The sequence below is a fragment of the Aptenodytes patagonicus genome, chromosome 7 (assembly GCF_965638725.1).
Source record: "Aptenodytes patagonicus chromosome 7, bAptPat1.pri.cur, whole genome shotgun sequence".
In the NCBI taxonomy this organism is placed as follows: Eukaryota; Metazoa; Chordata; class Aves; order Sphenisciformes; family Spheniscidae; genus Aptenodytes; species Aptenodytes patagonicus.
This window is the reverse complement of record NC_134955.1, coordinates 519122-543367: the sequence shown is the minus strand read 5'-3', so window position 1 is coordinate 543367 and position 24246 is coordinate 519122. Positions and strand designations below refer to the sequence as shown.

The following is a 24246-nucleotide window of genomic DNA, read 5'->3' as shown; positions in this document are numbered from 1 at the left end:
TAGTGACAGCGATCACTTTGGTTTATTTTGCAAACTCATTGGGCTTCAAGGCAGCTGGAGCAGATCCAGTAACAGCTGTGCTACACTGCAGAGTCTGGCTTGGCTTGCAAGGACCAGGGAGTTCCCCTATCAGCTGAAATTAGGTGCAAATAGAAGCTTCAAAGCTCAGATTTGCTATTTATTGAAGACCCTGCACTAGTGCTTCAAAGCAAGGTGGGAATTGCCTTTGGCGTCTGGAGGCTGTGGAGATGTCAGTGGTTTATTCCCCATAGATATGTGTAGGTCTCTCTCCCTCTGCTGAGGGTCTTCCACTGGGACACTGTTGTTTTGCTGTCCTTGGCAGTAACAAGCACTTGGTTTCTTCCCTTGCAGGTCCTGTGTTGTGCCCCTTCCAACGTTGCTGTGGATAATCTGGTGGAAAGGCTGGCTGGCTACAAAGCCCGCATCCTTCGGCTTGGGCACCCTGCTCGCCTGCTGGAGCCCATCCAACAGCATTCCTTGGACGCGGTCTTGGCCCGTGGCGACAATGCCCAGATAGTGGCAGATATCAGGAAGGACATCGATCAGGCCTTTGTACGTGTCCCTGCAACATGGCCCATGTGGGTTACCTGAATGCCAGCTCTCTAGATTAGCAGTACCCGATCTGCTAGCCAGGCAAGCTGCTTTGTCTCTAAAACTAAGTAACAACTCCACCACTTCTTGCACGTTCTTAGAAGACAATCACTACAGCCAGGTGCTCTGGGTTGCCCCAAAATCAGTGGCTAGAGGCAAGTCACAGTGACTAGTCCTGATATGAGCCATGGGCAGCATGCAGGCAGCCTGCACCCTGGTTGAACCTGGTATTTGTGGGTTCAAGGCACCACGGGCCACAGCAATGCTCCCAGTCTGGATCTTACTGTATACAGGCAGGGGTAGAGTATTGGTGGGCATGAGCCGCTCTTCATGGTCAATCAACAGTAGAAAGGCCACTTCAGGGGAGAGGAAAGAAAAAAATAGCATAGTGCAGGGGACTAACAGTGACAGCTGGAGATGTGTGTGGCCTGGATTAATCCCATTTACTCTGATTGGGAGGCATTTAACCTGGCCTTGGAGGAAAGGAACTGGAGTGCAAGCCTGGCAGTTCTAGAAATGGGGAAGGCTTCAGCCTGAAAAGGTATCTCACAGAGAGCCTCTCTACCAGGGGCTGCCTGAGCCTCCTTGATCACCTGCCACTAGTGCTCATCTTCATCTGCTGTAGAAGGAGCAGAGGGCAAAACTACTCCTAGCTGAATTCCTCACTGAAGTGGCAAAATCATAGTCATTACTGCTGCATCGGGAGATGCTGCAGCGCCCTGCTCTCCAGATTATCTGTCTGGCATTGCTCATGCAATCCTCTTCGCCAGAGAGCAAGAGAAGCATTCACATCGTTAATTCACTTCCTAATAAGATGTCTGGCTGTCCTGACACTCCCTCCCACGCTCAGCCACCTCAAGTAGAAAGCAGAGTACACTATAAAAATGCATCCTTAATTTCTTCTTTCACAACCTAATTTTCCTAAACTTAATTTACAAAGTAGCTCTTTTACTTGAGATGGTAGGTTATGATACTAATTAGATTTTTTTTTCCTCTCCCCCTTCTGGTGGCAACATTGTCCAGAAGCCATTTTGAAGATGTATCCAGCTCAAGAGAGATCCTGTCTCAATCAAAGATGCAGGAGGGCATCTTCATACTCCCACACACGTTATGTCATACTTGCCTAAGTATATTGCCCTGCCCTCAGTAAGGCACTGCACATTTACTTTTCTTTACATGATGCAGACCAAACACGGCTTTCAGCGCCATGAACATTAATCTGCAGCCACCGCTATGGCAGCAGCTTCAATTTTCCCAAATGTGGTTATGCATCATCCAGTGTTTCTGTTGCTGAGCGGTTGGGGAAGTCGCTTAGCAGACAAGTTGTTCTTGCACATAACGTAAGGGAAGGAAAGGGCATCTGAGGGCTGGGTAGAGTTGCACTCATAGCTGAGAGGCAAGTTCACGAAGGGTATGTACTTATTCGCTGGGATGGAAACCTGGTTGTAGTCACAGCTCTACACCAAGTCTTTTTCACTTCTTAATTTATTTTGTGTCTTTCTCACTAGTGGTCAATTTTCCCTTTCCTCTCCTCGAGAGGTACTTTCACTGTTGATTTTCCATAGTAGAAGGGAAATTAGGGAGAAAGCAGAGCCTTCAGCACCAAGATCTCCCTCTGCTTCCTCCCTAAAGCAAGGGGTATGTGGTGATGGAAGATAGGAACTGGCTACCAAGGCTTGTTCTGCCCTGAAATACCAAACAAAAACCCAAGAGCTAACATACTGCTGCAACTCGGCTTGCATAGCAATGCTTTGAGCTGCCTGTGATCAGGTCTTTCACAGAAGATGCACCTGACTCATTAGCATCTTTTTCTCTCTCTGGGCTGCAGAGAGCTCACCTCTGAGGTCCTAGCCCATCTTTCCCTCACCCTGCTTCAGGGTCTTCCCTGCAATGCCCCCCACTTGCCCCTGTAATAATTTCTTCCTTTGTCCACTCCACATTTAGACTCTTCTCACTCCTTTCCTTCACCACTACCCCCAACCACAGGAGAACTAGTAACATAAATGAAAACCCACACGCTCTTTGCACATTTTCTATCCCTTTGTGTCTCCTTCCCTTACCTGTTCAGGCTTCAAGCTTTCCAGAACATCAGCTTCTGGATACTCTTTGCACCAACAAGGGTGCAGTCCCACAGTACCTGAGCAAGAAAGGCAGCATGGGTCCAGTGATATTGAGCAGGGTCAGCCAGCAGTCCAGACCACCAGGCAGGTCCAGAGTGATGAGGCAGGTCTGCAGTCAGTCTAGGAAGGAAGCCAGACCCAGAACACAAACCCTATAGTTCAGGGAAGAGGCAAGGTCTGGCCTTAAATGCAGCTCCCAGACCAATGAGTGTGTGGGTGGGGACCCAAACGAGGCAAGTCAGGACAATTAGAGCCTGCTGGCACCCACAGAGCCCTAACGAGGAGTGAGTGGGATCCAGGCTCACAGTGTGCCAAGCAATATCCTTGGGGCTGACTGACAGTGCTCTGTTACCTCCGGACTGGGCTCCCTGCTCCCTCAGCTGCTTTCAGCGCTGAGAGTCAGTCGGATGTTTGGATCTTAATGTCACCAGCCAACATCAGAGAACAGTTGCTGTTGTTAATTTACTAACTAGATCTTTTTTATAGAACAGACATTAAACTTGGCCCTACTGGCACCATCAGTTTTGCTCTCTAATCTTCCTCTGTTACTAGCAGAGAGGAAGTGGATGCTAATCTGCTTTGTCCCTTCAGCTCAATGAATATCAGGACTGGTGCCCACCCTGTCCTTTTAGATCAAGCTAAGAAAAAGATGCCTGTGTGATCATGTTATCTGCGTATCTGTCTGTGATCGCTCCCCTGTAACTTCTGAGCTCGTCAACCAATTTTGACTACACTTGGCAGACACGTAGATGTCTCACAGGTATTAAATACCTACAAATTTAACCAAAACAGGTGGCTGAGTAGAGGAGCGAGACGCATCTTTCCTAGGGGAAAGGCTGCAATATGAGCTGAACCATGTTAGACACTGGAGGATCCATCCATACCGAGGATGATAATAGGAACCATCAGGTCTTATTGGTTTGGCTGCTTATAAAAGCTTCTGTCTGCAGCTTTTTCAGCTTTCTCAAGTCATCAGCCTTGCCTCCAAGGGAATAATCCAAATTTCCATCTGAGAGTGTGGGTAGCTTTCTCAAGGTGACTTGCAGTGAACGATAGCTTGGCTGTTGTCTTGTAGCTGCTGATCTGTAGCTGGGGAAGCGCTAGCAACCAGTGGTGATGATTTGATGTGTTAGATGTATTTAATAGGCATTGCTAAAAAAAGCCATGAGCCAGTCTGGATATTGCTCTGAATCATTTACAGCAACTCAGAGACGCCTTTTTAAAAATGCAAAGCTGCTGCTTTGGCTGGACATGGCGCAGTCAACTTGGGGAGCCCTCCTGCTTCAAGGTCACTTGGAGCCAGAGGGTCCCTGCTTCCGCCGAGAAATGGAGCAGAATGAGATAGGAAGTCCCGGTTCCTTACCCAGCAAGGGCACAAGACCCTTCTTCCCATTAAGCCTAATCGCCATTATACATTACTCCCTGCTTTGTGCCCAGATGCTTTGACTGCTGCATAGACTCGGCCATTGGATGGGCTGAAGCATCTGACCGTCTCCCTGCTGATCTTTGGGGTTTTGCGAAAGTACAGGGCGGAGCAGGAAGGGCTGAACAGAGGATTTAAGGACAGAGAGTTACTTTTCAACACTTTATGCTCACAATTCAAGACTATCAAAATGTGCAGCCAGAGGAGTTTAGGCGTGGACCAACTAAGTCTGAGAAATCACTGCCTGGACCCTGGGTGATGGTGTTGCTCCTGATGCTCCTGGATGGTCTGACGGGCAGCGATATTCTCATTTTGTTGCTTCATGCTCACAGCCTGGAGATGCATTGATGTAGTTCATCTTTTGCTTAGACAGAAATACGCTTTATGCTTCAAGCAACACTGATTGTGGAAGGGGCTTTCTGGCAGGGAGAGGGAAGAGAAACCAAGGTTTCGTGGGGTTGATTATGATGAGCCAATGTATCATGGTGGACATAGAGAAGCCATGCTGTATCCAGGTTCTTTGGTTATCTGAGAAGCTGAACATATCCCTAGGACTAGAAACGGTTTGTTCTATCTTGATTTTTCTATTTTATAGGCAAAAACCAAAAAGGCTCAAGACAAGGGAGAGCGGAGCCATTTTCTCAGTGAGATTAAGGCACTGAGAAAGGAGCTAAAGGAACGAGAAGAAACTGCCATGGCTGCAGCCCTTACCCATGCCAGTGTTGTCCTTGCTACGAATACAGGTGTGAGATCCTCCTTTTCTTTGTAGTATTTTACCTCACTTGCCAGGACTCATGTAAACCATGTGCCCTGCAATGCAGTATCCTGCCAGGATAGGAGGGAGATTTAGTCTTCCTGCTCCAAGCTCCTGGGAGTTCAGTCAAGTTTGCTGCAAGCTCTCAAACTCCTCCACAGTGGCATTCTCCCTGCTTACACTCTGGCACGTGATGTTATTGTTTAGCGAAGAATATGGGTCTACAAGGGCCTTTGGTGTGAGCCAGCGTGGCCCATCTTTGTTAGTTCTGGGTAGGAGCTGAGCTTTCAGTGAGTAAACAAGTGCTATTGGAGGTGTGCAATCTGCTTATTGATTTCATAAGTCACATGGAATTGCTTTCCTGCTTGGATAATGTCCGTGACTGATAGAATACAGCACATGTTTCCATAGCCTGGTCTCAGTCTGCATGTATTTGGTTAGTTCTGTAAGTCACCCAAGTGGTGTAAACGGCATGGGATTTAGGGAACAGTTCCAGGTATTCGTCAGGCAGCACATGTAGACACATCTGCATCTACAAGTAGGAAAGTAATACCCTTGCGATCAAAGGGGAACATAAGTGCTTAAAGTTTAACATGTGCTAAAGTGCTTTTCTAGATCAGATGTATAATACTCCAGGGCCCACTTACAATCTTCAGATTTGGTTGCTTGGGGATTATTTGCTGAAGGGAAACATCAATAATTTTAGGTCATAAAAAAAGAACCTCATGGGGCATTCACAAGTTAAATCCTTCCAGTGCATTATTTGCTGGGAATTGGCCTCTCACTTCTTTTAACTTTGGCTGAAAAAACAGGGGGAGGTTTCTTCTTTTCAGTAAAACTGGTATTTTGTGCGGACTATTGCGTTGATCAGATGTGATTTTCTCCTGGGACTCTGGGGCTTGCTACCCCGTGTGGAAGTCTGTGCAATTCTGCTTCAGCAAAAGGTGGTGGACAAACAAGGGGTTTGGATTTTGTATTCTTCTCAGTTAAGCAGTCTTGGTATTTGTCTGAAACCATGTAGTTTGATGGGAATTACTATTTATACAAGCCAAAGTGCTCTGTTGCTAGGTTCAGCAGAGAGAGAATTTTATCATGGCAACACACAGGGACACCAGTGACCTTTAGTTAATGGGAGTTCGATAAACCCAAGTCGAGCTGCAAGGCTGTAAGGGAAGAAAACCATCTGCACAGCTGCATGCCACGTTGGTACAGTCTTTTTTAGATAGAGAGAACCTTTCTACTTGTTTCTTTTCCTTTCACCTTCAGCATGGCAAAATTGCAAAAGTCAGGTTCAAACTGTATGCTCCTTGTTACCAGAGTGGACTCATACAGGCTGGAAAAAAATTTTTTAAAGGGAAACACGGTGTCTCAGTTGACAAACTGTAACATCTGAACTGATGCAAAGCTGTAGAGGCAGCAGGATTTACAGTGGCAAAGCAAAATCACCCCTAATGAGAGCTGCTTTCAGAGCTACACTGCAATAGCAGAGGAGCTTTTGAAAAAATATTTCTGTGAGCACCATGAATAAAAATCTCCTTGTCTGGCATGCTGGCTTCTTAATCCTCCTCTCCTCCTTTTGCATCCCTTTTTCTTATGAATTGCAGTAATATTTTTGATGCCTCTGAAATTCACATTTCTGATCAATGCGTGGATCAATATGGGTTCATGTCTGGATTATAGTAGGACGTGTATAAGCGTTATTTGTTTGACATTACAAAGGGATATCTGATGTAAAAAAAATAGCCCTTGCCGTGGTTGTCTGATTACAGTCTCCTGTGCTTTCCCTTCTCCTACTGCCATGAGGAAGAGCAGAGTAGCACAGCTGGGGTCAGCAGGGCAGGAGTCAGGGTCTCAGCTGATCTTTCCCTCTTGGGGTGTCCCTCAGTGTATCAGGCAAGGCGAATTTAAAGTCCTTCATCCTTTCAGTTTTGGTTGGTGAGAAGTTTTGTTTGCATTTGAGGGCAGAAGGAAAGTGGGTGTTCATTAGTGCTTTTGCTCTGCTTCTGCTCGGGGTGAAGTATTCAAGCATATTGTTCTGTTTGTCATCTGGGTTTCACTGTTGTTTTCAAAGATACTTGGAAGCTTTTGGGCCCAGATGCCAGGGCAAAAAAGGACAAACAGAAATTGGCAAAAACAGTTCTGACATGCACATATAAATGTATATGTATTTGGCATGGACTACAGAGCTGAATTTCTAAATCACTGCGAAGAAACATTATTTTACCTGCCTCCCTCAATCACAATTAAAGCGTGTGTGGTTTGTTTTAAAAACAGGTTGCTTGCTCTTCTGTGCTTCCTTGCTAAGCTGTGCACATTCTCCTTTAACTAGGTGCTTCCTCTGATGGCCCACTGAAGCTGCTTCCTGAAAATCACTTCGATCTTGTGGTGATAGATGAGTGTGCTCAGGCGCTGGAAGCCAGCTGCTGGATACCTCTGCTGAAGGCTCGAAAGTGCATCCTGGCCGGGGATCACAAACAGCTTCCCCCCACCATCATCTCTCACAAGTAAGGAGCGGTTCGTGGGCCCAGGTCCTCCTGTTATTTATGCAGCCAAATGCTTCTGAATGCCTCAAGTGTCAAGAGATTTCACTAATGTGGATTATTTATTGATGTCCCCTGTGAGCTGGGTTTGGTCACTCTGCCAGAATTATGTCAGACCTGTTCTACTGATAGCCACTGCTTAAAGTTTAATGTGGCTCCGTCTGAGCAAGCTTTCTTATCACACAAGGACATGACAGTTGGTCGTTTTACCTGCTGCTAACCGAGCCACATAATAGCAAAGCGCGTGTAGTCAGCATGGTGCTGGAGAGTTGCCTTTTGTGCTGATGAGTGCCTGCTGGGCAACTGCTCCAGGGCTTGCAAGGATTTTGAGTTTGCAGACAGGGAGAGCAATCTGACAGGCAGCCTTTGGCTCTGCTCTGGAGTTGCCACCAGTCCTCAAAGGTGTGTGCACCTTGTCTGTGAGGCTGTCATCTGTGCAGGAGCAGAGACGTGGCCTGCAGGAGTCCGCGCACTGGATTGTGTTTTGTAGGAACAACCTTAGGTGGGTTACCTTGGTAGAGCTGCTAAAGCAAACCTCAGAAACAAAAGGTGATTCTGTACCAAATCCTGGCCATTCGCAGTGGGAATACTTGCTCACACAGTGACAGGGAGCTGTCTGCCTTTGAAACACTGCTGTGCTCATTTTGCAGAGGTCCTTTAACCTGCATCAGGGGCACGATCCAGCAGCTAGAGTCCCAGCCTTCTCCGAGATCGCCTTTTGTCCTTGTCCCACATTTACTTAGGAGTTGTGTGCCCGCAACAGAGAGGATCCTCTGCAGAAAAAGCAGGGTGGACAGGGAGGGTGAGTGCAATGAGGCAGGAAGAGCAAGCAGAAACTTATGCCACACCGTGTTTCAGGGAGATCTGTTACACTGGGAACGTCAGAGGTAGCTCTGCAGCATCGTGGAAACAGCTCTGCTCAAAAAACCTTTGTAATGATGTGGGGTCCTTCCACTCACTGCCATGGCCTCTGTGCAAGGGGCAGGTACTGCTGAGATAAACAGCATGGAATCAGAGGGTACTGTCCTGGCTGGTACTGCTGTGGGATTGACGGTTGCTTTCTGTGTGCCTGTCTGCATCCTTCCATCAGTCATCTGAAACATGCCCCAGCTCCAAAGAACTCGATGTGTTGAGCTTGTGCTGTTTGCTTTGGTTTTTCTCTTTAGTGAGAAGGAGTACTTACGCTGTGAGCTACTATTGGATTACTCAAAATTGTGTATATTTTGACAGATGTTTTTCCTGAGAGACATGTCATCAGCAGAGATATTTTTTCGATTCCGCTTGCTTAGCAGCACTGTGTTTGAATTCTTCGTTTTCTCTCTGTTATGCAAAGTAATTTTCAGAGCGGTTAGAAAAGTTGTTCAAAAAACAGTTTAAAACAATCACATCAGCCATTTAAACTAGTAAAATGGTAAGCAAACAGAAGGTGAACAAAACAGACACACAAGTTCTGGTTTCACTGACCAGTATTTATATATAAACTTTAAAATGTTTGTTTTTAAGAAAGATGATCTGTTTTTCTACATGAGGTTTCCTTGTGTGTAGCAAGAAGGGTGGCCTGGTTTACCTCCTCTTTGCTGACTGCAGGGTCTGTAGAGTGAATTCAGGCTCATACTCAGTTTAATCCAAGTCTTCTCTTCCCTTTATTAAATTCTGCTTCTGTGGTTCCACATTTATTTATTTAATGTATTGATGTGGGAGCTGGCCCACCGAGATGCTGCGTTATCACACGCACCACAGTGACTATAAAACCTCACAATACCTACATCATGCATATTAAGAACAATTAGTTTGTGGAAAAGATCTGTGTCTAGTGTAAATTGCCTGTGCTCCGAGGGGGATACTCCAAATAGTACTGGGGAGCCTTCAGGTTGTTTAAAATATAAATGTGCGCATGTTTATCTAGCTCTAGATCTGGAATTACCGAACCGTCATTGTGCAGAAGCAGAGAAATAGGGCTGACTTCATAAACTTTCTCTCCTGCTTCCAAAAAATAATGAGCAAGATATATATCTATAATCTCACTTGAATTTTGAACAAGGGAAATGAAAAATCCAAGGGAGGCAGCGGCTCACAGCAGGTGGCTAAGAGATGGTGCAAATAATGTTAAGGCGCTGTATCATCTTCTCATTTTACTGTCATCGGATGCACAAGTGCTTGTTGTTTTGCAGATCTTGGCAGGTGATAAGCACATTCCTCCACTGTTTGGCATAGGTATCTAGGCTTGGTGAACTGCAAAAAGCCTATCCAGAACCCCCTACCCTTCTTGTCTGGCCGTTTATTTACCGTGAGTTTGCAGGCTGTGTCTCTGTGCCTAGGTTTTCCCCATGTGTAAATTGGGAATAAATAATTTTACCTCCACGCAGAAGCCAAATGGCTAGCCAAGGCTGGGGAGCTGGAGAGAGGCTGTAATCTGTGCTGAGCTAACAGATGTTATTAGTCTAGGGTGGGAAGAAGCAGTCAGGGGCTAGTTGGGGGCTAGAGCCTCACTTGCTTACATTAGTAGGGAATTGGTTTAATCTGGAGTCAGATAACAAAACTATTCCCAGTAGAGAAGAGCTCCTTGCCTGACATGCAAGGTACTTTTTGGAGTAGGTATCTGGTTACTAGCAAGAAGAAACTTGCAGTTTGGTCCTTCAGGGTTATCATTCTTTTCTTTAAGTGATGTGTAAGGCTCGTCTTCTCCACCAGAGAAACTGTAACGCAGCTGCATAATGCCCCAGTCTTCATGCTGTCCTTGGCCAGCGGGATTCATCTCGACTGCCGTTCTGAGCAGTGGCGCTGGTTTGAGATTTTCACCCCTCTCTCTGCCTGTGCCAGTAAGTTGTTCCAAATTATGAATAAACAGAGAAGAGGGAGTTGGATGCCCTTCCTCTGCTTATGCTTCTGGTTGTGGAAGTGCACTTGTTCATATCTTAGGCTCCTGCCACAGCAATGCTGATTTACAAGATCAAAAGCTTTAGGTGGGTGAAAATGCTCACCAGTCACTGCGGTCCCAAGACAGCAACTACGTGCTAGCGAGGCAGACAGGGCTGCCCAGCCCCAGGAATAGAGCCTAGAGACTTGTTTTTCCCAAGACTGTCAGATTAAGGGCAAAACATAGTAGAAATACCAACTCTGTTACTATGGGTGAACGGGTCTAACGCTCAACTGACGTCAGTTTTGGCCCCTCTGAAATGAAGCAGATTTTCTTCAGAAGAGCTCCAAAAACATTGTACCACCTGCCCAGCTGCTTTCTTCTGCTCTGTCATGGTGGCTGATGCCAGGAGCCTTTGCTGGTGCTGCATCGTGGAGTCAACAGGAAAAAGCTCCTCACTGGTGGGATCCATCTGCTGCAGATCTCCTCCTGGTCCTGCTTGAGGAGTTGTGCTTTTCTCTCTCTCAGTTTTGAGTTCATTTGACTTTGCAGTGGAAAGCTGCCACTAGTTTGCATCTCTCCTGTGGTCACAGGTGATCATAATGTCCTCTTTCTCCATCAGAAACACTGTTTTGCTCCTTAGATCCTATGGGCATGACTTGGACCAAGCTTTTTGTCCTTGTTGTTCCCATTGTTTTTCTTTAAAAAGAGCTTGGACAGTTTTGTTGTGCATTTTGCATGTTTTCTTTCCATGTTTTTAAAATCCCAGCTGCACAAAGAAGTGGTCTTTGTAAAATTAAGAAAGGGTGTGGGTAGATGTCTGGCTCTTCAACCTTGGCAGGGTTACCAGCTGTGCAGGTAAGTCAGTTGTTAGGTCAGCTCCCATCTTTTGTGGGGTAATCCTTTTTGGATGAGAAACCTTAGGGATGTTTAAACACTGTGTCACTGTGCCCTTCCTAAAGTTCAATAGATTTAAAATAAAATAGAGCAGAGAGAATGTGTGTCTGAATCAAGTGTTAACAGATTTATATCTCAGCCTGGCTTACCAATAAATTATGATCCGAAAAAATTGCTACATTAAACAAAATTATTGCTCAAGGCATCAGCAGGTCCACGACCCAGGTGCTGGTCAGGCAAGACACCAGTCACCAGAGCTCAGCCTCACAGACAGTTGCCTTTTGGAAGATAAAGTGCAAAAAGCCAAGCTGACTTCAGCTTACTTGGAAGAATTATGGGCTGTGCTGTCAAATGCTGCCGCTCTCCAGGCAAGTCTCTCTGTTTCAGCCTAAAAGGCAAAGCTGCTACGATGCTGCTGCCTGTGCCAGCCGGTCCTCTCTCAGTTCCCCGAGTAACTCTTGAAACTATTAGCTAACATGAAGCAAATCCATCAAAGTGTGAAAGTCTGGGAGGTCTTCAGCTCCGTAAAAATAGATAACAAAGCCGAGAGCCGGGTTTGTTCCTGCACTCAGGGGAAAGCCATCGTATGAACTCAACCAAAGTAGTGGCTACAAGAGAAGCCACACAGGAGGGAAACAGAGAAAAATCCAGCTTTCTACATTTATTCTTGAAGTATGTTAGTTTAGCACTGGAAAACTCCAGCTAATACCCTATTGCGTTAGGCATGGTGTATATAATGAGAGATGGTCCCTGTTATGATCTGAATAAACAGCGTGAAGGTGGAAGAAGAATTACTCTCCCCATTTCACCCCATGTCATACAGGAAACTGGTGGCTTCTAGGACTGAGCAAGATGTCTTGAACCCCAGCCTGGCGATTGTCTGCGAGTCCATCTTTCCTGTCTTTCCCCTCACCTCTAAAGGCTGACATCTTGTTAAGTAAAATTATTCAAAATTGGGTATTTTCAAACTTTGCCCATTGCTCAGGTGGCTGACTGTTGAAAGACTGAGAACGCAGGAAAACAAGTGGAAAATACAGCTTTTTGAGCTATTTATGGCTTTACCTTTCATCTCGGTGGGAGCCCTTGGTAGCAGCCCCACAGGTATTAATTGCAGATGGGTACCCTGGTAGGTATTAACTGTACACACAGAAATTAGAGTGGGTGCTCATCAGGCAGGCACTGATCTGGAGTCTTCCCCTCTAGTCCTAGCCTCTGTTTGGGAATAGCAAAATTTCCCTCTCCTCTTTCCAGATTACCAACGTGTCCCTCAACTCTGCTGGCTCTGTAGAGCGGAGGGCTCTTGGACAGACCATTTGAATGTGCAAAGGGTTTAAATAGCACAATGCAGAGTATTTGTCCTGTACAAAATACCTGGGATGACATGTGTTATCCTGGTAGAAAGCAAAACTGCCTAATGCTGAAAGAAAAGAGTTCCTTTCTTTCAAGCTCTGTTGTTGTCTAGTGAAACCCCCCAGCCAGCCTGTGATGGAGAAGACGTGCAGTGAGGTCCAGCTGGAGCAGCTGACAGTTTGGCTCAATAGCCTCCTAATTAAATGCAAAAGCTAACAAATTTTGATCAATTGGAACAACTTATTTTGAGAAATCCAATTACTTTTCAGATAAACGCCTTTAAAAATTGCTAGCTCTTTTCCTTACGGATCTGAACTCTGGCTTTGTTTTTAGTCGCTGCCCAAGTAGAAGCATTTGCTGTATTGAACAAGGCACGTAACACAGCTTTCCTCTTTACAGCACCATCCCCCTGCACGATGCAAATAAAGCAGACACTGGAGAGCACCGCTTTGCGCTTTTCACAGTCCCTGCAGGCTGCAAGATGCGACACGAAGGCAAATTCCTTTTACCTCCATCTTGTTAGGTATTTCCAGAGATCCAATTAAGGCACCGAATCGCCTGCCGGCTCCTCTTTGGTTAATGGAAAACAATAAGCTATTTCCAGGGATGATTCATGCAGAGGACTCAAACCCTTCCGCCTACCTTCCCCTTCTCCTCCATTGATGACAGCAGACCTGAAGTGGGTGGACTCCTATTTTCGGGGCCTCAGTGAAGGGTCTAAAGTTAGCTGGGATGAATCTGGGCTGACAGAAGGATCGTCTGTTACTACAGTATGTGAAGTCAGTCCTGCTTAAGTAGGAAGCCTCTGTTAAACAGGAATACTTTGATACTTTGTAGGAGCCGTACCGCAAGCACAGTCAGACAACTAGGCTTCCACGCAGCTTGTGCTCAGCGCGGGGAGCCGGGCCCTGTCTGGTATAAATACCTTCTTGTTATCTGCTTTTTCCTCCATAGATTCAGCATTTATCAGTTATTACCATCAGGTTTTTTTCCACTTGAGGCTAAGGGAGTTTTGGTGGGGAGTCTGAAGGATGCTCCTCTCTCTTCCTTTTTGACATACCTGGAGTTATCTCAGGATGCAGAGGGCATCCCCACACACACCTTACAATACATTCACCTACCTCTTGTCTGTGCTGGATGTGTTTCTTCTGAAAGACCTCCCAGCGATGGCAAATGTCAGTCCCCCACTGTTCCCCTCTCGGCAGCCTGCTCCAAAGCTCACGGACATTGGCTTCAAGCCTCCTACTGGGTTTTGGCCCGGTCCCAGGGGGCATCTCAATGCCAGGACACTTTCTGCTGTCTCACAGGAACACTCGTTTTCCTTATTTTCATTTTAGTCCTTATGCCATCCTTTTCTGACATCCTAATTAATTTGTCTCCACATCAGAGCTTTGATTTATTGATTTGTTTTTACACTTTTCAGATATCTTCAGATACATATCGGACCTCTTGCTCTCAACTAGTTTCTTAGACAAGCACAGGAATATTTTGACGTCTTGTTTGTTAGCAGTCAGTCTGGATGTCTCCACCATCCCAAATCCACACGCTAGTCCTCCATGCTCAGTAGTTTGCTGATTTGCATGTCAGGTCCAAATGGATTTGCTTTCACTTTGTCACTGAAAAGCAAGTGTCAGGCCTTGGTTTTCTTCGGTTACCTCCACAGCTGGAAAGAACAAGCAACCCTCCTCCATCGTATTTGCAAGGATTAAAAAAACCCCACAATATCCAGAGAAAGGGTGACTTCTGCACAGCCTCACTTATGACTACTTTACCTATTTGTGAAACCTCTTAAACCTATACCAGGATAGAAAAGCCCAGGGCACAAAGCCAAGGGCAGCTAATACTTTGCGTGTCCACAACAGCCTCAGCCTATTTTGACATCCAAGAGCTTAAGGCAGAGCTCTTGAGGTAGGAAAACACAGTGACATCCTTCCCCAGACTTTGCTGTCCAAATTCGGTGGTGTACAGCGGAGATCAGAGTCACACCAACGTCTCCTTCTGTCTCTTAGGGAGGAGATCAGCTATCCAGAGGATGAATAAAAAAGATATAACATGACTGAGGGCACAGCTCTGTGGGAAACTCTTCCCTTTTTTTCCCCCCTAGTAATGATCATTCTTGACATCTACATGGCAGGCTGACTCCTCACACCCAGCCCATAAAGGATATTTCATGCCACAGTAGGCACAAAAGCCTTTGAAATACTCGGTTCCACTTGGCTACAGCTATCACCGTTAATGTGTAGCATTTCTTCCAAGAGCTGGAGGAGGAAGCCTTACCTATGAAGAGCAGCAGGGCCTCCTCGTCCTCCCTCACTGGGATCTATCCTGGTACCCCCACCCCCTCCGCAGGAAGGTGCATTTGAGCAAAGTACAGCCTTTTCCTGCACATGAAGCAAGGTGAAACCAGGTTAGCAGCAAATACTGGCTGCTGTGGGCTTGTTTCAGTAATTTTAGCTTTCCTAGCTTTACTTTAGGTATTTTAAAGTAGACACTCCTGAGTATCAGGTGCGTGATTCTGTCTGTCCAACCTCCTATCCCAATTTAATTTCTCTAAAGCAATTGATACTTAAAAAGCTTTTGCTCAGTGCTGTTACGATTTTGTTGGCATAGAAATCAACCATTGTAGGATTTAATTGAGCAGTAAAATAATAGGAAATTTATTAACAGGTGAAATATTCGCAAGCAGTTTAATATCCTCATTATTAATTCAACATATAACTTCATGTAGATCCCTGTGGTGGAAGCTGTGCTGTTAGTGTATAGAAGAGCACTATTTCTAAGGCTTGCTGTCAGGTTTAATGCCTCCCCCATGCTTTATTGTATATCATTACAAGAAACACTTCAGAATATTGGTTGTTAAAAAACACCAGGGTTTTCCTGCCAGTTCTGCATGAAAATCAGTTTTAGGCTTGCTCTTAGATTTGCAAGAATTTGTGAGCTGAGGGAGGGGAGTAAAGACCAAAAGCAAATGGGAGGTACCTTTGGATAGTAAGGCTGCTAAGCTTGCTGTATCCCTTTAAGACTTTGAGAGCATCTTATTTTGGTATCCCTCGCTTCTCACTTGAGTTGCCTGATGTGACTTACACAGCCAGTGTCCGGCAGCAGCAAAGACCAGGAACAGCATCATCATCAACAGGGCACAGTCCCATGGGGTGTGAGCACAGTGAGCAGGGCCAGGGGCTGGTAATGGGGTTCATCAACAGCTCCAGCAAGCTACGAACCAGGTCCAGGGTCCATCCAGGGGGTCCCATCAGGAGGTGGGCTAGAAACAAAGCCATGACACGGGTCCAGGATCCATCTAGAAGATACAGCTAAAGACAGGATCAAAGTGATGTGCAACATAGATCCAAGGTCCATGGATCTCTCCCTCCAGGAGACAGAGCTAGCACATAACTCAGGGACTGAAGGGCCAGTGCTGAGCTTAAATGGGGCCCACGGGCAGAGGGCGTGGGGCCCAGGTGAGGCTGGTCAGGGCAGTTAAAGCCCCATGGTGCCCTCTTGGCCCTGAGAGCCAGATCACCCATGGGTGACTCAACGTGTGACCTGCTTTTTAATTAGCCTGTCAGGAGGAGATGGCTGGTGGAAGGAACCAGAAGCATTTTTATCTTGGTGATAGTGGTCATGCTCTAGGCAAAGACCAAGTAAGAGGTGGGCTCTGAATCCCCAGATTCCCTGGTCACGCAGGAGGAAGGACCGTTCCTAAGGGAACGGTGATTTCAGGTAGGTGCTTGCGCCTGAGTGCAGACAGCTCTCCCTATTAAAACTGCTTCCTTTCCTCCTTGCCCGGGAGATGAAGGCTGCCTTTTAGCACACCCTGTGGGGCAAAGCAGAGCTGGGAGGATCAGGCTGTCAGTGCCTTCTCTTTCAGTTATGAGCCTGGAAGGAGAAAAGCTAATTCCTGGTAACTGCAACGAGCTCCTCAGCCCCATGTCCTGTTCTTTCCCCTCACACCACCTAATCCCCTTCCCCTCCCGAAAACCCAACCCACCTCTGACAGACTGCTGTTTCACCCACACCTTGCTTTTCTCCCATGCTCTCAGCTGGGAGCATAAGAACCTCTGTAAGTTCATGCCAGTAGCAATGCTGGGACTGGCGAGCTGTAAAGGCTTCATGGCCAACCTCAGTGCGGTTCATGATCAGCAGCAAAATGTGCAGCACAGCTGGAAACCTCTGTTGCGTAAAGCACAATATCCTCATTACAAACCTGCCAACCCTTCTCCTGGCTTCTGTGCCTGTACGTGTTGTTCAAAGCTTGTTAACATTACAACAGCCTTTGAAAAAGCAGCACTGTCTCCGAAGTCCTGCAGTTGCGTCCCTTCACAGTTTATGACCCCCTTTTTCCCTGTATGCTGCATTCTGTGATTTAGCAAGAAGGAGGGCTAATGAGACTCGATTTCTCAGAAAGATCTACCCTCAATTTTCTCTTCTGCAGTTTTAATGAATTTGCAGTCTCTTGTTATATTTACCAAGTGCCCTGTTGTTAACATGACAGGACTGGCCAGTACAGCAAACAAGACACTTGCTGTGGTGCCGTGTAGTAATGTAATGCTTCCCATGCCAGTAATTGGATGCGTGCTGTGCCCCTTAGCCTTGACGGAAATAATTTTCCTGAGCTGTTCTCTATCATCATTTCATCATCTTTGTGCTTGTTCATTGTGTTCTGGTAGCAACCAGAATACCTCACCATGAACCACAGTCTTGTACAAGGCACTGGACGCACAGTATGAAAAAACTCTTTATACTCTGAAATGCTCAAAATACAAAATCAAAGTACAGCGATTCTTGTCCTTCTTCCTCAGATGGTACCATTAGGCGATGCGTCTAACAAACCCTTTCTGTACTGCGAAGAGAAAGCAATTAGGCTCCTGAAAGGCTTATTTCATTAGGAGTTTTATTAATTTGTGTCACAGATATAAGCACGGAACCTTTGCCAGAAGTGATGGAATGTTGGTTTTCTTAATGGGTAATAAAGCAATAAGCACTGAAATGCATTTGTGCATCAGTCTGGGGTGAGCGGCCAAGGAGTAATGAGAATGCTTGAGTGGCAAGTGTCTCGATAAAACATTAGCAAGGTCTGGCTGTGTTGACACCAAGCGTTTCAAGATTTGGGGTCGAGCTCTGATACTAATGCATTAGGTGATTCTGATGCCGTTACTGAGCTTGCAGTAACGTGAGTGTAATGTTACACTGGCAGATGCAGTATCTAGAGCTTGTTATGAGCAGTGTGACCAAGGATGTTGATGGGATGAGCTTACAGGTTAAGAGGTTTTTGTTCTGGAGCTGTTTCCCCAAGTAGAGATCTTGGGCATCCTCACTCACCTTATTCCAACCACACTGAGCAGATCTAGGTGTGAGAAGTGACTGCTGCAGGCCGGGATAGCCGATACCATTTGCATCTCTTGCATTACAGTGGCAACACCCCTAGGTATTTCCTTATGGGAAAGGGAAGCAGGCATCTCTCCACTCTGATGTGTTCAAGCTGATCTTATCTCCGTGCAAGGCAGAAGTCTATCCCTGAGGGTCTTCACCCTGTTGGGGAGCCTACGCTGAAAGATAACACTTGGGACCCTGCAGCCTACTCCTGCTCCCTTTCCACCACCTGTTGGTACCCAAGTGAAACAGAATAGGAAGGCCAGGGAGATAACGCCATCCCAGCAGAGCCGCACGAGGGTGCTCAGCAGGGTCCAGAGTAGATATTGCAGGTGCTCCAACGGCATTGCAACTTAACCCCATTAGCACTGATCAACACTGCGTTCAATTCCAGCTGCAGCCCTGCCAGGGCTGCATCTGTAGTGAGATGCTGATTGATTCTTTAGTCCAAAGAGGGTTACATCTGTACCTTAGATCATTATTTCAGGTCAGACATCTAGACTCCACTTCTGACTTGCTTTTCCCATGCAGGGCTGCTGCCAAGGGCCTTTCGCTCAGCTTGATGGAGCGTCTCATCGAGAGGTACGGGGAGAAGATTGTGAAGATGCTGACAGTGCAGTACCGAATGCACCAGGCCATCATGCAGTGGGCTTCCTCGGAGATGTACAGTGGCCGGCTCACTGCTCACCCATCAGTAGCCCAGCATTTGCTCAAGTGAGTGACTTGCTCTTCACTGGTATATGAGCAGAGATGTCTTTTTCACCCCATCGCGTGCAGGGTTTGTCCCTTCCCTATGATGGAGTTTTCTATTCCTCCTGGCCCTACAATAGCATTTCTGTTTCATCCTTTATTTCATCGAGGAAACTTTAATGGGGGGCGGGGAGGATGCCCTTTTTCCTGTGTCAGAAGAAGTCATGCAGAGTTATCTTCTGTTTCCTCCTTTGTTATGATAAGCAACAAAATAAAATCCCCTTGCACCTAGTGAGAACATATGAAGGCCTGACCTGCAGTGGGCGTACCCCAAGCAGTGTTTCTCTTTCTCAAGCTCTCATTGAGGGTAGGACCAGACACCAGTCTTTTATTGTGTTTTCACATGTCCACGTGATTATGAGAGCCAGTGCCTGGCCCATCTTTGGTCCCAACATCGACATCAGAAAGATCAGACAGCAAGATTCCCTTTCCAGCTTGGATAGTTTTACTGCCAGGACAGCACCTGAGGCAGGTCTGATGGCATCAGATCCATTCCTTGTCTACAGTAGTTTCCCTTTTCTTTGGTAATTTAAAGGAAGTGACTAGCATTTCATTTCCATTGCACCCTGGGACGGTTGTTTGCCAACACATACTGTGACTATCAATAATTGCTGCTTTTTAAAATATCAGTCAGTGCAGTTCTGGAAAACATTAATTCTCTCTGTTGGACTTGGAGAAGCATGAAATATCACAGTGCTTGCTGCATGGTGCTCTTGTATTTTTAGCAATACTTCTTTTTAAACGCAAATATTTAGGAGTCGGAAAAATTGATATTCCCCTAGAACCTCTCCATTTCATAGTAGATCCAGTTTTGGACAGAGATAGCTAGAGAGGCCATCTTATCATACTTGTTTCAAAATAATCTTACTTGTAAACAGTGTGAACAATACTACCTGGATGGGAAAGAGCGAGCTTTGTGCTTGCGACAGCCCCGGCACCCTCATCTACAACTGCTGCAGCCAGCGCGGGGATTTCTGCTTGTGTCAGCATGCTCCGTATTAAGGCTTCAGGGCTATCGAGGCTTCGGCTCAACTTACATCAGTGAAGCTATGCTGACTTCTATCTTGGTTTATATACACGTTTGTGTATACGTATGTAATTTTATGGGTGAGTGTGGTGGGTTCTATAGGTAAGAGTAGGCAAGGCTGGTTCATCAGTGCCAGGAGGAGCTCAGCTGAGATGGACGGGACTCATTCAGCAATGTTTTAGCCATACAGATCTAATTCCAGGATCGGTGCTGTACAAAACCCTCTTCTCGATTGTTCTTGTTCCTTGCCATGCTTTTTTTTTCCATTTAACTTTGCAAATTAAAAATAGCAACTAGTGAAGAACCCCAGGCAAAATGGTTTGAAACCGTTATAATAGGAAACCAATTGAAAAGTTGAAGTTAGGCGACTTTGTTATTCTGATGAGCTGGTTTATTTTTATAGCTGATGAAGGAGTGAATGTTTTTCTTTCCAGTCCACAGTGCAGCTTAGTCCCCTGCTCAGGGCCTTTTCCTGCAGACACTGGTTTCTAAACTCATAATCAAACCTGCCAGTCCACAGCCCTACTGACATATCGCATGAATACAGCAATCCTCAGTTGAGGCACTGGACCATGTAAAGTTTCTGTGCTTCTGTAGAAGACCAGGTGATAATGCAGGGGCTTGATATTGGACCATGATCTTCTCACGTTTAGGTTGCTAGTACAAATTCCTTCATGATATTTGTGAGCATCTCATGTCTTTTGTTGGCTTAGGCCAAATGATTTGCTTAATCCCTTAGCTAAGCAAGAAATAAGTAAGTTTTATTCCCTGATAGTTCTAGGAAAAGCTCTTTTATAAGCAGAAGCATCCTAGGGAAGTGGAAGGCTGGCGAGCGCCCACAGGAGTTACCTGCTCATACTGGAAAGCAGCCAAAGCCTGGGCTGCAGCTGCAATTGCAGCAACAGCATTTGACAAACTCCGGGTCTGTAGCTTTTTGTTACCTCCTTCCCAAGGGCTGGTGGGTGATGGTGAGGAACCTGAAGAGTCCCAAAGCACAGTGCAAGGAGGGGGATCTCCATCGCTGCTGAAACCATTTTGAGATCTTCCTTTGAAGAAAGATCTGACTGGAGTAATCCAGACCATAGCCCCCGCCACACCTCTGGCATTGGCAAAGCCAGCCCATATGATTGTATTCTAGCCTTGAATTTACAATGACCTCGGTGCTGTTTTGAGAGGTGAAGCTTGAAGAAGCGTGTCCCAGTCTTGAGACATACAGCTGGGAGGAGGTCCAGGTGCAAACACCTTGTGCTACAAATTGTGGCAGGGAGTTTTTGGTCCAGCTGAACCTATAAAGCCCGATACCTGTGGGCTTTCATTCAGAACGACTCTCCAGGGTATAATCCTCAACGTCGGATAGTAAGGCTGCACTCCCACCACGACCTTTCCCTGAACAGCACTGTTGATGCAAGTCTCATCTCCTTTACCTGAAGCACAAAGACTGGTCTTTGGAAGAAGTGCAGTTCTGCTCTAAACAACTTCATATTTCCTTACCAACTTTTGCTCTGACATGGGAGGCACTTGGAAATGCTTGGTCTGTGATCTGTTAGAGATTTCTGCAGCACCATCTTTTCTCAAAAAAAGGAAGCTTTTCAGGGGCAGAGCGTTTTCAAGGGAGCAAAACCTTCTTCCCAAATCTCCCTTCCTTCTGAAATGGGTGACAAAGCACATCAGAAACCCCCACACATTTCCAGAATTAAGTCAGGGAGGCTGCAAGCAGTATTTTTCACATTCAAAATTGGTGACTCAGTCTGTGAGAAGATGGTTTGAAAATCACCAGCCGTTTCTGCTGTCAGTTTTTAAGTACAGTGTCAGGTGTCCCTTCCCTTAGCACTTTTTTGTGGGCTAACACCCCCTCGCTGATGGGGAATATGGGGGAATCCCCCCAGTAGCGCGAGACCTGGAAGATGCTCAGAAGCCAGAATGCCCCTTGGTTGCGATGTGCAGCTCACCCAGCTGGGATCACCTCCTCCCAGGCAAAGCACAGGGTGCCTGGATGCCCTAGGGCAGTGCGTTGAGCCTGGATCCAGTGTCTGGCTGCAGGGACAACCTGGTTTGTCATCACGGACCAAGAATCTCTCCAGGAACAAAAACCCACCTCTGCAGCTTGGACTAGTTTGCAGCAGGCGGGAGAAGTGCCTTTCCCCTTCACCCTGAAAGGATAGCAAAGCACTGGACAGCTTTTCTCCAAGGCAACAGCCAGTTCTGCTGCAATCATACTGCCTTAAAAGAGCATTAATTCTTCTCTCACCTGAAAGATTTATGTAGATAACTACTCCTCTGAAGCGACATTCCCGGGGTCGAGATTTTTTCCTGGTACTGAGAGATGTTGCAAGGGCTTTCCGTGGCCACTGTGAGTAGGCAAAGAATCAGGATTATCTACATGGAGAACTTGGCTTTTGCTCAGTCTTTTGTCTGCACAGATGCGGACAGTGGTAGGACAGTAAGTGGGGCAGGTATAAAGGAGATGGGAAGCCTGTTAGATTTGATGTTACGAAGAGAGGGAGATAAACCTGTCGTACCCTCCACAGGGGAAGAAACGCCCTAATGGGGAACTGGAGGTGGCCCCGCTCCGGAGGAGATCATGGAAAGTAAAGTTGGTTGCTGGTCCCTGGTGTCCTTGGAAATGGGGAAGGTACCTTGTGCCTCTGTTTGAATCCAATCACTGGGCTGAGGCGGCCAGTCCCCAAAGCCAGGGAAGAGCTCTTCCTTTGGGCTCTGGTTTGCCATAGGACTGGGGAAGGTGCATCCTGGGCTCTTTTGCAGGGTCTTTGGCTCCCTGTCATAGCTGCACTGATCTCTGTACCTTCCCAGCCATGCATTACAGCAGCAATAGCTTCAGACAGGAGAAAAATGAGTTTCAGTCAAGAGAGGAGACTTTTGTTGTCAATGGAGTGAGTAATGTCCAGAGTCCACGGGAAGCGAAGGCTGTCGGTGGCATACAAATGCAGAGGAACAGACGTGCAGTGCCGGGAGTCCTGGGAAGGAGAGGCTGCAGCTGGGGGCTTGTCTTGAACTGGAAACTGCCTTTTCCCTCACTTCCCTGCCCGTCATTTGGAGGTAATCCTCCTTTTTGATGGCTTGCCATCTGCCTTGTTTATTTGCAGACTCTCCGGAGTCATAGCTCTCTGTGATTTGTACGTGATGTACAGTAACACGTTGTTGTTTCAGAGCTCTCCTGCCATCTCCAGGCTTTCCGTTCCTGCCCTCCATCACCCATCCTCTTGCTAGGCTGTGAATTAAGCTAGCAACTTCCTTGGGTATTAAAATATGATTTATTAATATTTTTTTTTAATGCAGCAGCTTTAGATGCAGGAATGATGTGAAAACCCAACTCCTCTGTGGTTCCTTGTGCTGCGCTTTCTTCTCTTGCCCAACAACACTGCTGTCAAATCTCTGCTAATACTTCAGGCACTCCTCCTCCCTCTCAACACCGTAAAAACCAGAAAGCAGCTGCCACATCTCCCTAGGTCTGCACCTCTTTCCTGTTTGAGACCATTTAAGCGAGACACTAACACCCACACGCAGTACCCTTGCCTTGCAATAACTGGGCTGTGTAGCACAGCTGGTAAGAAAGCTCTCAGCGCTGCTGGCTGGCGCCTGTGAGACTCTCCAGGGCCCTCAGCTCTTTGTTTGCATTTTGGGAGAGCATTTAAATGGCAATCCCATGGTGCAGAGCAATAATAGCTTTTCAGCTATGGCTTTCTGGCATTGCCAAACTCCCCTGGGCCTCTCAGGACTTGTTGTGCCGTTGGTTGTGGCTGCCGTCCTGGCACTGAACCCAGGAAGCCTGGAACTGAAAGCCGGAGGACCCCACCAGAGCTAAAAGGCCCTGCTTAGTTACTGCTGTACATGACATGCTTTTCAGTAGCATCACTGCAGATGCAAAGGGATCCAAAGCTTCGTGGAGCAGAAAGGGGGAACCTCAGTTCTCAGTTTCCGTCATTTTTCACCACCTCCAGAGCCACTCTTCCTGCGTTTTCACCCCACAGGACACCGCTGTTGGTCTGTAGCCTTGTCCCTCGGAAGCAATATCCAGCTATGTTTTCCCTCTGTCCTTGCAGCGTTCTTAGGAGGAGTAAGCAACAACACAACTGATCATCCCTTTGGCATAATTTCAGCGTTGTTAACTGGCCCTTTCCCAAATACCTTGTGCAGGGACCTGCCGGGCGTCACCTCTACAGAAGAGACCGCAATTCCCTTATTGCTTATAGACACTGCTGGCTGTGGCCTGTTTGAGCTGGAAGTGGAAGACGAACAGTCTAAGGGGAATCCAGGTACCGTCATTCAGAAAAATTTGTTGGCCAGAATTGATTGTCTGAGGTTCTCAGCCTCCCGCGGGCTTGGCCACTGCACCAGCTGAGCCACGTCCCAGAGATGTCCCCCTCCAGAGCAGGTAGCAGGGGGAAGGTGGGGTCCCCAGGGAGCCTTGCTTATTTGAGAGATCATTTCCTCTGTAAATCCTCAAGCTCAAAGGACTCCGAGCCAGAGTGGAGTGGCCACAGGGCCACGATGACAGTGTGCAGCTTGTGGGTGGCCACGCTGGCTG

At 46.8% G+C, this 24246-nt stretch overlaps 1 protein-coding gene across 1 annotated transcript in view; it reads left to right on the top strand.

Annotated features, from left to right (window-relative positions):
- The window catches only part of IGHMBP2 (immunoglobulin mu DNA binding protein 2), a 45418-nt gene that overhangs the window by 11837 nt on the left and 9335 nt on the right, over positions 1 to 24246 (top strand). The window contains exons 6-10 of the mRNA XM_076343608.1: positions 373 to 573; positions 4751 to 4898; positions 7239 to 7413; positions 18455 to 18637; positions 23856 to 23974. Coding sequence (XP_076199723.1) covers positions 373 to 573; positions 4751 to 4898; positions 7239 to 7413; positions 18455 to 18637; positions 23856 to 23974 — 826 coding nt within the window. The remainder of the gene's footprint in view (positions 1 to 372; positions 574 to 4750; positions 4899 to 7238; positions 7414 to 18454; positions 18638 to 23855; positions 23975 to 24246) is intronic.